General features: G+C 43.4%; 1 protein-coding gene across 1 annotated transcript in view; it reads right to left on the reverse strand.

Moving 5' to 3' along the window:
* Positions 1–15461, reverse strand: part of LOC120936690 (ankyrin repeat domain-containing protein 65-like) — a 64522-nt gene that overhangs the window by 17040 nt on the left and 32021 nt on the right. The window contains exon 2 of the mRNA XM_040349238.1: positions 3128–3677. Coding sequence (XP_040205172.1) covers positions 3128–3677 — 550 coding nt within the window. The remainder of the gene's footprint in view (positions 1–3127; positions 3678–15461) is intronic.

Raw genomic sequence — 15461 nt, forward strand, 5'->3', positions numbered from 1 at the left:
TGTACTAGAAACAAGATATTTTTTTAAAACTTATTGCATTTTACACAGATGTGAATGAGCCTTTACTTTAACAGACAAAGGTGTCCAGACAAAGTAGCAATTAGTGGGTGGAGACAAACCATTTAACACTGACAGGGGTGCTTAGGTGCTTAGAATGGTCAGCTTCTATTTATTTATATAAATCCTTTATCCCAAAAGGAAAATACAGCTTTCTGTATCTGCTTATAAAGTATAAATTAGAGTTCAGCTTCATGCGGCTGGACCGCCTGTTTTGACCATAAAATTTTAGAAAAAGATGTTTGTATTTCTTTTAGTAATATAAACAGTATTAGCTAGATTCACAAAGATCTGCCTATCTTTAGGCAGGCGTAGCGTATCTCAGATACACTACGCCGCCGTAACTTAGAGGGGCAGGTCCTGTATTCAGAAAGAATTTGCGCTCTAAGTTACGGCGGCGTAGTGTAAATGGGCCGGCGTAAGCCCGCCAAATTCAAATTGTCCAGGCAGTGGGCGTGTTGTATTAAAATGAGCCTTGACCCCACGTAATTGACGTTCCTAACGAATGGTGCATGCGCCGTCCGTGAACGTATCACAGTGCGCATGCTCGAAATCACGTCGCAAATAGTCAATGCTTTCGACGTGAACGTCACTTACGCCCAGCCCCATTCACGGACGAGTTACGCAAATGACGTAAACGACGTGAAATTCGACGGCTGTCCGACGTATATACTTAACATTGGCTGCACCATCTTTCTGGTGGTTTATCTTTACGCCTGAAAACGCCTTACGAAAACGGCGTATCTTTACTGCGACGGGCAAACTTACGTTCGTGAATAGGCGTATCTTGCTGATTTACATATTCTAGACGTAAATCAGCGTACACGCCCCTATCGGCCAGCGTAAATAGACAGCTAAGATACGACGGCGTAGGAGACTTACGCCGGTCGTATCTTAGCAACATTTAAGCGTATCTCAATTTGAGCATACGCTTAAAGATACGACAGCGCTGATTCGGACTTACGATGGCGTACTACTGATACGCCCGTCGTAAGTCTAGGTGAATCTAGCCATATATATCCACCTAAAAAATCCCATGAATTTTTGTCCCATTCCCTTTTTTTAGAAAGGGGTAAAACTATTTATTAAGATAAGAAAGTCTTTCATTTTCCTTAATTTAATACTGACACTATTTTTGTTATATGATAGGTTTTTGGGCTGGTAGAAGATGAGACAGCCTTCGTGAAGGCTTTTAGGTAAAATGATAAAAATTATCAAATATAAGGTAAGGCTGCACTATTAAACAATGTAGGATCGGATATTCAGGATATTACAGTACCTTGTTCTCTTTAACCGCCTAACGACCGCCGCATGTAATTATACGTCTGCAAAATGGCACGGGCAGGCAGAACGACGTGCCCGCACGTCGCTGCCTTGCCGCGGGTCAGGGGTCCGATCGGGACCCCCCCGGTACATGCGGCGGTCGGTAAGCCTCAGGGAGCGATCCGGGATGAGCCGCCCCCTCGCGATCGCTCCCCGGAGCTGAAGAACGGGGAGAGCCGTATGTAAACACGGCTTCCCCGTGCTTCACTGTGGCGGCTGCATCGATCGTGTGATCCCTTTTATAGGGAGGCACGATCGATGACGTCAGACCTACAGCCACACCCCCTACAGTTGTAAACACACACTAGGTGAAGCTACACTCCTTCAGCGCCCCCTGTGGTCAACTCCCAAACTGCAACTGTGATTTTCACAATAAACAATGCAATTTAAATGCATTTTTTGCTGTGAAAATTACAATGGTCCCAAAAATGTGTCAAAATTGTCCGAAGTGTCCGCCATAATGTCGCAGTCACGAAAAAAATCGCTGATCGCCGCCATTAGTAGTAAAAAATAAATAAATAATAAAAATGCAATAAAACTATCCCCTATTTTGTAAACGCTATAAATTGTGCGCAAACTAATCGATAAACGCTTATTGCGATTTTTTTTTACCAAAAATAGGTAGAAGAATACGTATCGGCCTAAACTGAGGAAAAAAAATGTTATATATGTTTTTGGGGGATATTTATTATAGCAAAAAGTAAAAAATATTGAATTTTTTTCAAAATTGTTACTCTACTTTTGTTTATAGCGCAAAAAATAAAAACCGCAGAGGTGATCAGATACCACCAAAAGAAAGCTCTATTTGTAGGAAAAAAAGGATGTCAATTTTGTTTGGGAGCCACGTAGCATGACCGCGCAATTGTCTGTTAAAGCGACAGCAGTGTTGAATCGCAAAACCTGGCCTGGGCATTTAGCTGCCTCTTTAGTCCGGAGCTCAAGTGGTTAAATGTATCACTAGGAGACCAATAAAGCTTCAAGCACATTGGGCATTTAAAATGCTGCTTTTAAGGGTGATTGATGTTTTTTTTTCTGCCTCTAAATGCCCCTCCATGTTAGCCTATGTGTCCAAGCACCAATATGTGTTTACAGGCATTTAAAGGTAGAAAAAAAAAAAATACCCATCACTTGCGTGTTTAGGGACAAGCATTTCAGCAGAAAATAATGCCTGATGCACCTAAACGCAAGCACAATTAATTTAGCACTTAAATGATCATTAATTTCAATGGACAGAATACATTTATATTCTGGCCGATGGAATGAATGAATGTCCAAACGTTTGACACCTCTAAGGCCTCGTACACGCGACCGAGTTTCTCGGCAAAAGCCAGCAAGAAACTTGCTGGGAGATATTTTTTTGCCGAGGAAACCGGTCGTGTGTACATTTTCGTCGAGGAAACTGTCGACAAACTCAAAAAGAGAGCATGTTCTCTATTTCCTTGACGGGAATGGAGAAAATTGGCTTGTCGAGTTCCTCGACAGCCTAACAAGGAACTCGACGAGGAAAAGGATGTGTTTCGCCCGTCGAGTTCCTCGGTCGTGTGTACGAGGCCTAAAAGCTTTTACAAAATGTGGCATAAGGTGCATCTTTTACTCTAGTTTTCTCATGCCAGGAGAAAAGGTAGGAGAGCTGAGCAAAAGCCCAGTGTGTATGAGGCCTAAAGTCGCTTTTAGGTTGTTAAAGGCAATTATCCACTATTCAGTGTGTGTGCGATTCGTGTTTTTCCATAGTACATATCCCCCTTACCTCACAGTAACCATTTTCTGCAGCTAGATGTAGAGCTGTTGTCCCTTTCTCATCTTTCACATTTACATCATGTTTTTTTTTTAGTATGTAGTTAGTAATTTGTATGTTTCTAGCCAATACAGACAGATGGAGCATGTTCATGCCTTTGTTACTTTCATCTTCAAGGGACAGTCCAAGAGATACCAGGTAATCCAGCACATCTATGTGATCATTGACAGAGCACCACTGCAGTGCAGTCCACTTATTGTTGTCTCTGATGGTGGGAGAAGCTTTATATTTTAGCAGGGTTTGAACACATTGTAGACGTCCATTAGCTGCAGCCAAATGCAATGGCGTTTCTCCTGAAGAGGTCTGCGTATCAGGCAATGCCCCGCACTGTAAGAGCAATTCTGCTATTTGCGTATGTCCATTCCATGCAGCACGATGAAGTGGGGTGTAGTTCCACAAATCCCTGATATTTACAGATGCACCTTTTTGTAGAAGGTAGTTCACTAGATCAAGATTTCCACAGCATGAAGCTATGTGTAGTGGGGACCATCCACTGCGATTCCTGTCAAGTACAAAGATATACAGATATAAAACATAACAAAATAGATGCATTTGGACGCATAGATACATGTCTATACATAAATTCTCTTTTAAAATAATTAACCAAACCCATAAACACATATAATAATTTACTGTTCAGGATATTACAAATGTGATGCCTGTATAGTCAGTGTTTTGAATAATTCTGTAACTAAAATCCACCCTTTAACTACGTCAAGCAGAGTTCCGCCCATAATTTAATCTTTATATAAATCATTACCTTTCTGCTTGCATACCAACATTTGGGCAACATTTTTTTCCTTACTGTATCTGTCTTGTTGCCATGGGGTCCCTTGTAATCTGCCATTTCCGGGCCACGATGATGTATGTCATATCCTGTGGTGCCTGTGCTCCTGGGAGATGTGTGTCATTGTTTCCCAGGAGTCAGTGGGCATCGCTGAAGGATTGCATCACGTTAATGTTAATTCACGTAGAATGAGCATGCGCAAGATTGGGAGGTGGATGCTGGGTAGCCAGCAGCACCTTATCCTGGAAGAGAGTCCTAGTGGGCTTCACATGCCCACAATCAAGATGGAAGCTCTCAGGAAGATGAAAACTAAGTTAAGTCAATTCTAAAAAAGATGTACTTGAAACGGGATTGAATTATAGACATGATTTAATGTATAATATGTATACAAGCAGAGGGGGGGTGTATACTCCTGGAGGGGAAACTCATGCCGGTTTTTTATTTAAAATTTGGCATGGAGTTCCCCCTCCTGGAGGCGACTTCAAGTCGTGTTGTAAGTCGCGTTGTGATTCATACTCAAGTCGTGTTCAAGTTGCCTCCCAAAGTCGCGCTGAAAGTCGTGTTGCCCCTGTGTGAACCGGCTCTTACTCTAATACCCCTAACTAGGGCAGGACTTAGGGTGGTGGGGGCCCCTGGGCTTGAGTCACTTTCGGGCCCTACCTACTATACGTTACGAAAAATGGGCGTGGTTCATGCAAAATAGTGGGCGTAGTTCAAATGGGCGTGGTTCGGAAGGTTGTTTGGTTAGAGTCTGAGATGAATGAGGGATGGAGGGAGAAAGAAAGAAAGAGGGAGAGAAGGAGAGAAAGAGGGAGAGAGAGAGAGAGAGAGAGAGAAAGAGAGAAAGATGTCATTACTGCTGTAAGTGAGGCATGATCTACAGGACAACTATTAGTTGTGCACTCCAGAAATCTGGCCTTTATGGAAGAATGGCAAGAAGAAAGCCATTGTTAAAATAAAGCCATAAAAAGTCCAGTTTGCGAGAAGCCATGTGGGGGACACAGCAAACAAGTTGAAGAAGAAGGTGTTATGCTCAGATGAGACAAAAATGTTACTGTCTCATGTAGTTGTGGTTCGGAAGGGTGTTTGGTTAGAGTCTGAGATGAATGAGGGATGGAGGGAGAAAGAAAGAAAGAAAGAGGGAGAGAAGGAGAGAAAGAGGGAGAGAAAGAGAGAGAGAGAGAGAGAGAGAGAGAGAGAGAGAGAGAGAGAGAGAGAGAGAGAGAGAGAGAGAGAAAGAGAAAGATGTCATTACTGCTGTAAGTGAGGTATGATGAGGCACTGGAGCTGGGCTGCCTGTAGGTATCGTCTCATCTACATACATAGTAAGATAAAGGTTCACCAATCCTTGGCTGGTGCAGTTTAGTTGAAGCAAGGCACTGTCACTGACCTAGGAAGGCTGATAATATAAAGTTGGCAATTGCACTGACTGAAGAATTCTGCACTGAACTGATATAATTTATATCATACCTCACTCAGCACATCTTCATATACAGATTCAGTGCCTCATCATGCAATATGTATATATATGTGTGACATTATTTGTCCCTTTTAATTCGACTGCCTCATACCTCACCTAGTGCAATACACAGACGTCACATCTTTATATATTGCCAATACACAGACATCTTTATATATGATATCATATAATATATAAAAATCTTAGATGTCTGTGTACTGCATTAGGTGAGGTATGAGGAGGATAACGAGGCACTCATATTTTAAAAAATGGCACGTGACCTTGACCTAGTCAGTCACACATAAAATACTGACCATGGTGAACAGAAAGTTGCACTTGCACCTTGCATTTAGTGAGGGCCGAGGCGAGGGGCATTAATCATAAAGTTGCACTAGTCAATAGTCTGTGACTGGTGGTCTGTGACAGTCAGTCACAGACCTTACCTTAACTGCTGGCGTTAGTACAGAGTGAGTCCCGCCGTTGGGTGATGAGCAGCTTGCTCGGAGTCACGTCGGGTTGGATGGTGCCCAGCCCCCTTGACTGAGTCTGAGACAGACAGTCCTCCATGGGGACACACAGACACAGCTGATGGTCGCACCTGCCAGTGACTGGCTGCGACACAGACGCTGGCAGTGGCAGAGCCGCAGGGCAGGGGAAACAGGAAGTGAGCCGTACGGACGGTACCAGTGCCACTGACTACCCAGTGACCCAGACTGCTTCTGGGTCACAATAGCACCGGGGCCCCCTATTGGGAGGGGCCCATGGGCTTGAGCCCAGTCAAGCCCTATGGTAAGTCCGGCCCTGCCCCTAACTATAATCTGATCATTCAGAAGTCACATAATTAGTAAATAGAGTCCACCTGTCTGTAATTTAATCTCAGTATCAATACAGCTCTTCTGTGAAGCCCTCATAGGTTCATTAGAGAACCTTAGTAAACAAACAGCATCATGAAGGCCAAGAAACATACCAGATGTGTCAGGGATAAAGTAGGGCAGAAGTTTAAAGCAGAGTTAGGTTATAAAAAAATATCCAAAGCTTTGAACATCTCACAGAGCACTGTTCAATCTATCATTCGAAAATGGAAAGAGTATGGCACAACTGTAAACCTACCAAGACATGGCCGTCCACCTAAACTGACAGGCCAGCCATGGAGAGCATTAATCACAAAAGCAGCCAAGAGGCCCATGGTAACTCTGGAGGAGCTACAAAGATTCAAAGCTCACGTGGGAGAATCTATCTACAGGACAACTATTAGTTGTGCACTCCACAAATCTGGCCTTTATGGAAGAATGGCAAGAAGAAAGCCATTGTTAAAATAAAGCCATAAAAAGTCCAGTTTGCAGTTTGCGAGAAGCCATGTGGGGGACACAGCAAACAAGTTGAAGAAGAAGGTGCTATGCTCAGATAAGACAAAAATTTTACTTTTTGGCCTAAAAGCAAAACGCAATGTGACAGAAAACTAACACTGCACATCAACCTTAACACCACCCTCCCCACCATGAAACATGGTGGTGGCAGCATCACGTTGTGTGGATTATTTTCTTCAGCAGGGGCAGGGAAGCTGGTCAGAGTTGATGGGAAGATGGATAAAGCCAAATACAGGGCAATTTTAGAAAAAAACCTGTTAGGCCACGTACACACGGTCGGTCCATCCGATGAGAATGGTCCGACGGACCGTTTTCATCAGTTCACCGCTAAAGTGGCCTGATGGTCTGATGTGCGTACACACCATCAGTTCAAAATCTGATCGGGTCAGAACGCGGTGACGTAAAACACACGACGTGCTGAAGAAAACAAAGTTCAATGCTTCCAAGCATGCGTACACTTGATTCTGAGCATGCGCGGGTTTTGAACCAATGCTTTTGTGTACTAACCATCGGTTTGGACCTATTGGTCAGCGGTCCATCGGTTCGATTTTAAAGCAAGTTCTCTAATTTTTGTCCGAAGGACAAAAGACAGATGGGCCGTACACACGGTCGGTTTGGACCGATGAAACTGGACTTCAGGCCGTTTTCATTGGTGTGGACCGACCGTGTGTACGCGGCCTTAGAGTCTGCAAAAGACTTGAGACTGGGGCAGAGGTTCACCTTCCAGCAAGAAAACGACCCTACACATTCAGCCAGAACTACAATGGAATGGTTTAGATCAAAGCATATTCATGTAAATGGCCAACTCAAAGTCCAGACCTAAATCCAATTGAGAATCTGTGGCAAGACTTGAAATATTGTGTTCACAAATGCTCTCCATCCAATCTGACAAAGCTTGAGCTATTTTGCAAAGAAGCAAGGGCAAAAATCTCACTCTCTAGATGTGCAAAGCTGGTAGAGACATGCTCAAAAAGACAGTTGTAATTGCTGCAAAAGGTGGTTCTACAAAGTATTGACTCATGGGGCTGAATACAAATGCACACCACACTTATCACATATTTATTTGTAAAAAAAAAAAAAAAAAAAAAAAAAAAACATTTATAATTTTCCTTCTACTTCACAATTATGTGCCACTTAGTATTGCTCTATCACATAAAATCCCAACAAAATACATTTACGTTTTTGATTGTAACAAGACAAAATGTGGAAAATGTCAAGGGTATGAATACTTTTTCAAGGCACTGTATCTATGTATGTGACAAGGTTTTGCAATCCTACAACCACCATATTATCAATTACAATTCTATAGAAACCTAGATGTTATGTATGTCTCTCTTAGGTAGTTTAATGTGTTTCATCAGCCTTCTGGACCTTTTCATATTGGCTTGTTTGGTGACCACCTGATTGTTTTCTTCCTACACATTCGTGGAACTACTTGTTATGAAGCTAACCCCAATTACAGCAAGAGTTATGGGTCATGAACTCGAAATAAAAGCTTGAGATGTATGAAAGTTCAGTTTTAGTTCAAAAACTAGACTCACAGATGTGTATTGCTGATTAGACAATTTACAGGAGGTCACTTACCACATGTCTCATTATTAGTGCTCTTCAGACTCTGCTAGCAGAGGTTTTATGACATCTCTGCATCCATTCTTATCTGGCCTGTGTTATATCAAATGTGTCCTAGGCTAGACTGTTTTCTTTTGTCAAATGTTTCATCTTAGATGAATGCCTAAGACCATAAGTGTGAGCAGCCTATTGCATTAAGGTGTGCATTCCAAAGCTCAAACACACATGCGCGTGTGTGTGTGTATGTGTGTATATATATATATATATATATATATATATATATATATATATATATATATATATATATATATATATATATATATATATATATATATAAAGAACAACAGCAAGTAATGTAAAGTACTGTGAACTATAAATGAATGTAAGCAAACATTTTAGAATGTATTCAAATTTTGTATTTGAATAAGCGCTTATTGTGCATGCACAATTAGCATTGTTTTTTTGCTGGTGTCCCCACTCCTCCTCCAAGGAGGCACTGGTGCCACTTTATTGATAATAATGCACCGATTGCCCTTTCAGCAGTCCCATGAGTACAGCTGTAGGCATCTGTGGCAGAAAGGGCCCCCTCAGTCTCTCCCCGAAGACATCAATGTCTTGCCGAATCAGGTTCTCTATGGCCAGACTTCTGGTGAACAGGTGCTAGTGAGCCTCCTCTCCTTTTCCAGATCCTGGGCATACCGGAGTGCGGTTAGCACTCCAAGGAAGTCTGGCATTATGCAACAGGGAGGACATGGAGCACATTGGATTGGTATGTGGTAGATGCCAACATGTGAATGTGAGGCTGCGTGCATGGGGCCAGTGTGGTCATTGCAGGGAAATGCTGCTACACCTGGAGCCGAGCCACTGGCAGCCAAAAATCTTGCTTGTTACTTGGGAAACAGTGTTCACCATGGAGATGCCTACTATCTCTTCTGGGGTAGAAAGAAAAAATAACCGCTCCGTAGTGATCAGAGAGCCCCTTCACTGGATGCAAACAATGGGTGCCGGCAATGCAATGGAAATGCAAAAATACGAAAGGAACTTGGACAGCCGCACTCCAAAAACTTTCCTTTTATTAAAATAATCACAAAATAAACATGCCAAAGCAAAAATTGGGACAAAAGCTTAAAAACATTTAAAAACATTCAAACAAACCAGAAGAATGTTTTTGGAGTGCGGCTGTCCAAGTTCCTTATGTATTTTTGTGTCTCTTCTGGGGAAGACAGGCGTGCTCAGAGGGCGCCGCTGGGTCCAGTGCAAAACACCCAGCTCGTCAGAGCTGGCCAGCAAGTACAGCAGCAGTGGCCATCAGCAGTCATTCCCATGATTCGCTATTCGGCTCCTAAAGCAAGTTCTTCAGGTGAGGAAAGGCCAGGGATAATTGATGTGGGGTCACCTAGCTTTCAGCACTGCTTTGGGTCCATAGAAGATGGGATCGCAGAGTGGGTTTCAGAGGTTGGCACAGAGTGAGAATGTGAGGCTGAAGAGGGGGAAGATTCTCCAGGTTCTGACCAGCGCGGATGAAAGCAGTGACAAACGGGTCATCCTCGTACTATGTGCAAGGAACTTGTGGTTCTATGAGGCCTATGCTAATATGGTCACTGATTTATCCCCTTCAAGCAGCTACATTCAGGCTTGAGCACAGAATGAAGTATACACCCTCCTGATCAAGACGGCCGAGACCATGTATGCCCCACCTCGGAGAGGTGACAGACAGAAGCTACCCAAGTTCTCATGGTTTCAAAGGTTTGGTCAACGGAAAATGGCCATGGAGTATGCTCCTGCGGAGATTATGGAAGAGATAGAGGCTAAGAGAGTTTCCTTGTGTTAGGAAACAGTTTGGTATTTCATGTTTATCTCCAAGCCCTATCGCAATCAGTCCAAGCCTCAGCTTTGGGAGGAATTCCAGTTGGTGAAGAGAAACTGGAACCTAGGAAGGTCTATATACATTGACCGCGTGGATGTTAATCGTCCGAATGAAAAAGGCAGAGCTTGGGCCCTCAATATCCTGGAACCTGGAGGAAAGCTAGTCCAGATACCACAATCAGACTTCTATTATTGAGATGTGCCTAAGTTTTTACTAACCACTGTAGCTGGATAACCTAAAGTTCTGTGTGTTTAAAGGCTACTGTGCTGGAAGCTTCAGAAGGAAAGAAGAATATCATTTTTTTTTATTGTTGCTATGCCTAAATGGCTGTTGAAAGAAATCATATGTTGAAGTTTTGCTAAAGTTCTTACTGGGGCAATCCCCAATTCCCAAATCCCCTTTCCCTTTAATCCTTGTAAATGAAGAAGGGGCAACTGAAGCTGCTGATGCTTCACCACCTGGGAGAAAAGAACTTCTGCTACAGAGGACTTCTACTGTTAAAACCGATTGCTGCTACCCAGAGGGGGTAAACCCCTATTTGCTACAAATAGACACTTTGCGAAGATCCTTTGAGTAATGGACACATTGCAAAGGCCTTGTATATACAAATGGACACTTTGCAAAGATCTTTTGGCCAGTGGGCCACTATTCGTCACAAAGTAAAGCCGTGAGAGTTGCTGCTATGTCAGAGGGCAGTTGCTCGTTACCTTTCTTCAAGGAAGGACTAAAAAGCTCCTTCAGTTGTTCTAACAGTGAAACATTGGGGAAAAGGACTTTCATTGAAAATCTTCTCCAGATTCAATTGACTTTTTGTTGATTGTCTACACACCGGTGAGTCATTGCTGTGGGCTCAGGCAATGTCAGAGTTCTACTTTAATCTCCCAAATACATTGTACTGCAGATGCATGTATGTGTTTGTAGCACCCTCCTAGATAGGTGCTAGGAAGTGTATATCGTTTTTGGCGTTTCTGCTTAACAGAGGAGTAGACAGGAAAATCTATGCACTGTCTGCTTAACAGAGAGCAGTGATTGATGAGTGAGGTCTACTCAGTGTGCTCTGGGTGCAGCTTAGGCTTGATGCTTTACACTGATGCAAAAGCAAGAATGCATATATGACAGTGGGAGGAAATCTAGCAGATGAGACCATGGATGCATATACAGCCCTGGCCAATTAGAAGGGGATGTGCCCCATGGACTGCTGGGTGCTTGTATTTAAAACCAGGGGAGCACATGGGCTTGGGGTTCCAGTCCAGCCCACCTCTGAAAGGAGAGGTTCAGGTGGGGAGTAGGCAGCTGCCTCTCCCCAGCGTGGAAGGCCATGTGGCCTCAGATTGCAGATCTGGGGGCCTGAAGCCTCGAAGCTACAACCCAGGGTTCCTGTGCAAGCGGACTGAGGGAGAACGTCTATGCTTCTGGTCATGTGTCACTGGTATAGAGTGCCGCTTGGAAGTTGGAAGGAGGCTACCAGATGTCCCTGAAGGGATCCTTGCGACTGTGTATGTTGCTGAAATCTCCCTCTGGTCCTAGAAGTAAAAAAGACAAAAATACCCCTTGGGTTTGGAATTTGAAAGTATGATTAATTTTGTATCTTCAACTTACAGTCACTTTAGTTGTTATATGAACACATTCCATGTGAGTTAAAAACACTGCCCCAGAGAGTTCCTGCTTCCTTCATCTCCATCAAATGTCTGGCATGTTATATTGTAGATTGAGTAAAAATAAGTGTTTTACAAATATAACAAGGGAGCGTCAAAGATAATTCTTTCCAATGCTTGTATTGCGTAACGCTCGTTAACCGTGTTTACTGCAATCCGAGGTTCCACTGTACTATTTACTGTTAAGCTTTAATTACAGGATTCCGTCTATAGGCCTCAGTGGGTCTGGACTACCCATGTTCAGGGGAGCTTCTTTGATGTTATATTTGTAAAAAAACTGTTTTTACTCTACAATATAACATGCCAGACATTTGATGGAGATGAAGGAAGCAGAAACTCTCTGGGGCAGTTTTTTGTTTTTAACTCACATGGAATGTGTGCATATACACGACTGCAGTGAGTGTAAGTTGAAGATACAAAATTATTCATACTTATGCACTATGGGCCAGATTCACAAACAATTACGGCGGCGTAACGTATCCCCTTTACGTTACTCCGCCGCAAGTTTTCGTCGTGAGTGCTCGATTCACAAAGCACTTGCGTGTAAACTTGCTGCGGTGTAGCGTAAAGCCATCCGTCGCAAGCCCGCCTAGATCAAAGGGGGCGTGTACCATTTAAATTAGGCGCGTTCCCGTGCCGAACGTTCTGCGCATGCTCCGTTAGAAAATTTCCCGCCGTGCTTTGAGCGAAATTACGGCGCCCCGACGTGTTTTTTGAACGGCGACGTGCGTTACGTCCTTTCGTATTCCCTCACGTCTTACGCAAAAAAAAAAATTTGAAATTCGCTGCGGGAACGACGGCCATACTTTAACATGGCTGGTCTAAATCTAAGCCATGAAATAGCAGGCTTAAGTTTGCGACGGGAAAAACCGACTAGCGACGACGTAAGAGAATGCGACGAACGCGCGTACCTTCGTGGATCGCCGTAAACAGCTAATTTGCATACCCGACGCGAACTCCACCCAGCGGTCGCCGAAGTATTGCATCCTAAGATCCGAAGGCGTACGAAGCCGTACGCCTGTCGGATCTTAGCCAAAAGCCGTCGTATCTTTGTTTGTGAATTACAAATAAAGATACGACGCAGCAAATTTGAAAGTACGCAGGAGTATCAGCAGATACTCTGGCGTACTTTTTCTGTGAATCTGGCCCTATGTATTTATATGAACTATTACTGATCTCTACATTTGCATTATAGAGAATTGATATCTTCCCTACCCCTGAGGAAGGAGATAAAACCGACTCTGAAATGTGTCAGGTGAAGGACATTTCTTCTGTATTGTCAATTATGTTACAGTTGGTGTATTTTTAGTTGCTTTTTGTTATGTACATTCCATGTTACTATTTTTGCTATGAAAAAATACATTTTCTACTCTACTATTATTATTATTCACGATTTATATAGCACCAACAGTTTGCGCAGCGCTTTACAATGTAGAGGGAGGGCAGCACAATTACAGTACAATTCAATGCAGAAGGTACAGGAGGGCCCTGCTCATAGAGCTTACATTCTAAAGGGAGGGGGTGGTGATACAAAAGGTAATAGCTGTGGGAAATGATTGGATGGGGGTAGCTCAGGGACAGTTGTTAGGTGGGTGTGGGATAGGCTTCCCTGAATAAATTAGTTTTCAGGGATTTACTAAAGGTGGACAGGGTAGGGGCTAATAGGACATACCGGGGCAGGGAATTCCAGAGGATGGGAGAGGCTCTGGAGAAGTCCTGAAGGCAAGCATGGGAGGAGGTAACGAGGGAGCTAGAGAGCAGGAGGTCCTGGGAGGGGACGATTTGGGTGATATCTGCAGATGATGTTGGTGATGTAGATGGGGACGATGTTGTGAATGGCCTTGTATGTTGTGGTTAGCATTTTGAATTTTACACGGTGGGGTAGGGGATTGGCAGAGAGGAGCAGCAGTCACGGATCAGTTAGTGAGGTGTATTAGTCTAGCAGCAGAATTCATAATAGCCTAAAAAAGGAATAGCCTGCGTAAGGGTAGGCCATTAAGGAGAGAGTTGCAGTAGTCAAGGCGGGAAATAATCAAGGAGTGAATAAGTCGCTTTGTGGTGTCATTAGTCAGGAAGGGTCGAATTCTGGAAATTAGTTCAAGTACCTTCAAAGTCAAAACCCAAGTGGAATTTGTGTTTTTTGTTTTAGGATGTGACACTATATGAAGTATAGTCCTAGAAGTTAGCATACTGGGTGTGTGAGCTAAAGGAGACACTGTCTTGAAGGGTTGAGTCTAATGACAAAGTCCACTGAGTTTTATCTGCAATAGAGGGACTTATTCTTCCACACAGACCCTGTATGGTTCAGCAAATCATCTGCTTCCACAATTCTACAGAGAGAGTAGTCCTTACCTGTAAATAGTTCATTTGGAATACCCCACTAATTATCTTCCCCTATCCAAGTTCTCCAAATAAAACATAAAAGTAAATCCCCTAGACTGGTCATTGGAGACAACGAACAGAACAGCGTGTGCACCTGGCTGTGTGAAATACCGTGTAACTGGCTGCAGGATAATCAGTGGGAAGCCCAGGGGACAAGTATTCCAACAGTTTCCGTTGGAGCAGTGCTACATTTGGGTACAGTGTTGTAAGACTGTGAATTGTCATTAAAATTGTGACACCGCTGAAAACTGAAAAAGGGTCCAGGCAGGAAGAGGGTAAAAGTATCCAGGAATTTAGGTGGTTAAAGGGGTTGTAAAGGTAAAAAATGTTTTCCCTAAATAGCTTCCTTTACCTTAGTGCAGTCCTCCTTCACTTACCTCATCATTCAATTTTGCTTTTAAATGTCCTTATTTCTTCTGAGAAATCCTCACTTCCTGTTCTTCTGTCTGTAACTCCACACAGTAATGCAAAGCTTTCTCCCTGGTGTGGAGAAAGCCTCTTGAGGGCGGAGGGGGCGAGCAGGAGTGTTCGGATGCCCACTAACACACAGCTCCTTTCTCTATCTGCAAAGTAGAGAGCGTCCTGACTCTGCTGCTCGCCCCCTCAAGAGGCATTCTTCACACCAGGGAGAAAGCCTTGCATTACTGTGTGTAGTTACAGACAGAAGAACAGGAAGTGAGGATTTCTCAGAAGAAATAAGGACATTTAAAAGCAAAATCGAAGGATGAAGTAAGTGAAGGAGGACTGCACTAAGGTAAAGGAAGCTATTGTGACAGGAAGTCAGGTAAATCTGTGGGTGTTGTCACTGATGGGGCATACATTTCTGCCTTGTTTAGACGATACACAGATGGTTATCCGGCGTCGGCTACAAAAAAACGTTGAAAAACTTCAGCTGTTCAGAATGAGGCAGTTAAGGCCTCTATAAGTAGTCCAAAGGATTACCACTAATTGGCTGCTTCATTACTAAGGCTTTGTGAGTATGAGAGAAGTGCCAGAAGGTTTTCTGTGGAGGTGAGGAGAGGATTGATTTTTCTGTGTGATAAAAATCAAAAGACTATTGTTTTGTGCTGTATGACCAGCACTGTCTACCCAGCAGTAGGCTGTGTTAGACTCCATAGATAGGTTCCTGTGTGGAAGGTAGACACCCAGAGTGGCTAGGGTTTATTTTATGTTTGATTTTGTTTATGCTGTTTGGATGCT

The sequence above is a fragment of the Rana temporaria genome, chromosome 4 (genome assembly GCF_905171775.1).
Source record: "Rana temporaria chromosome 4, aRanTem1.1, whole genome shotgun sequence".
Classification (NCBI taxonomy): domain Eukaryota; kingdom Metazoa; phylum Chordata; class Amphibia; order Anura; family Ranidae; genus Rana; species Rana temporaria.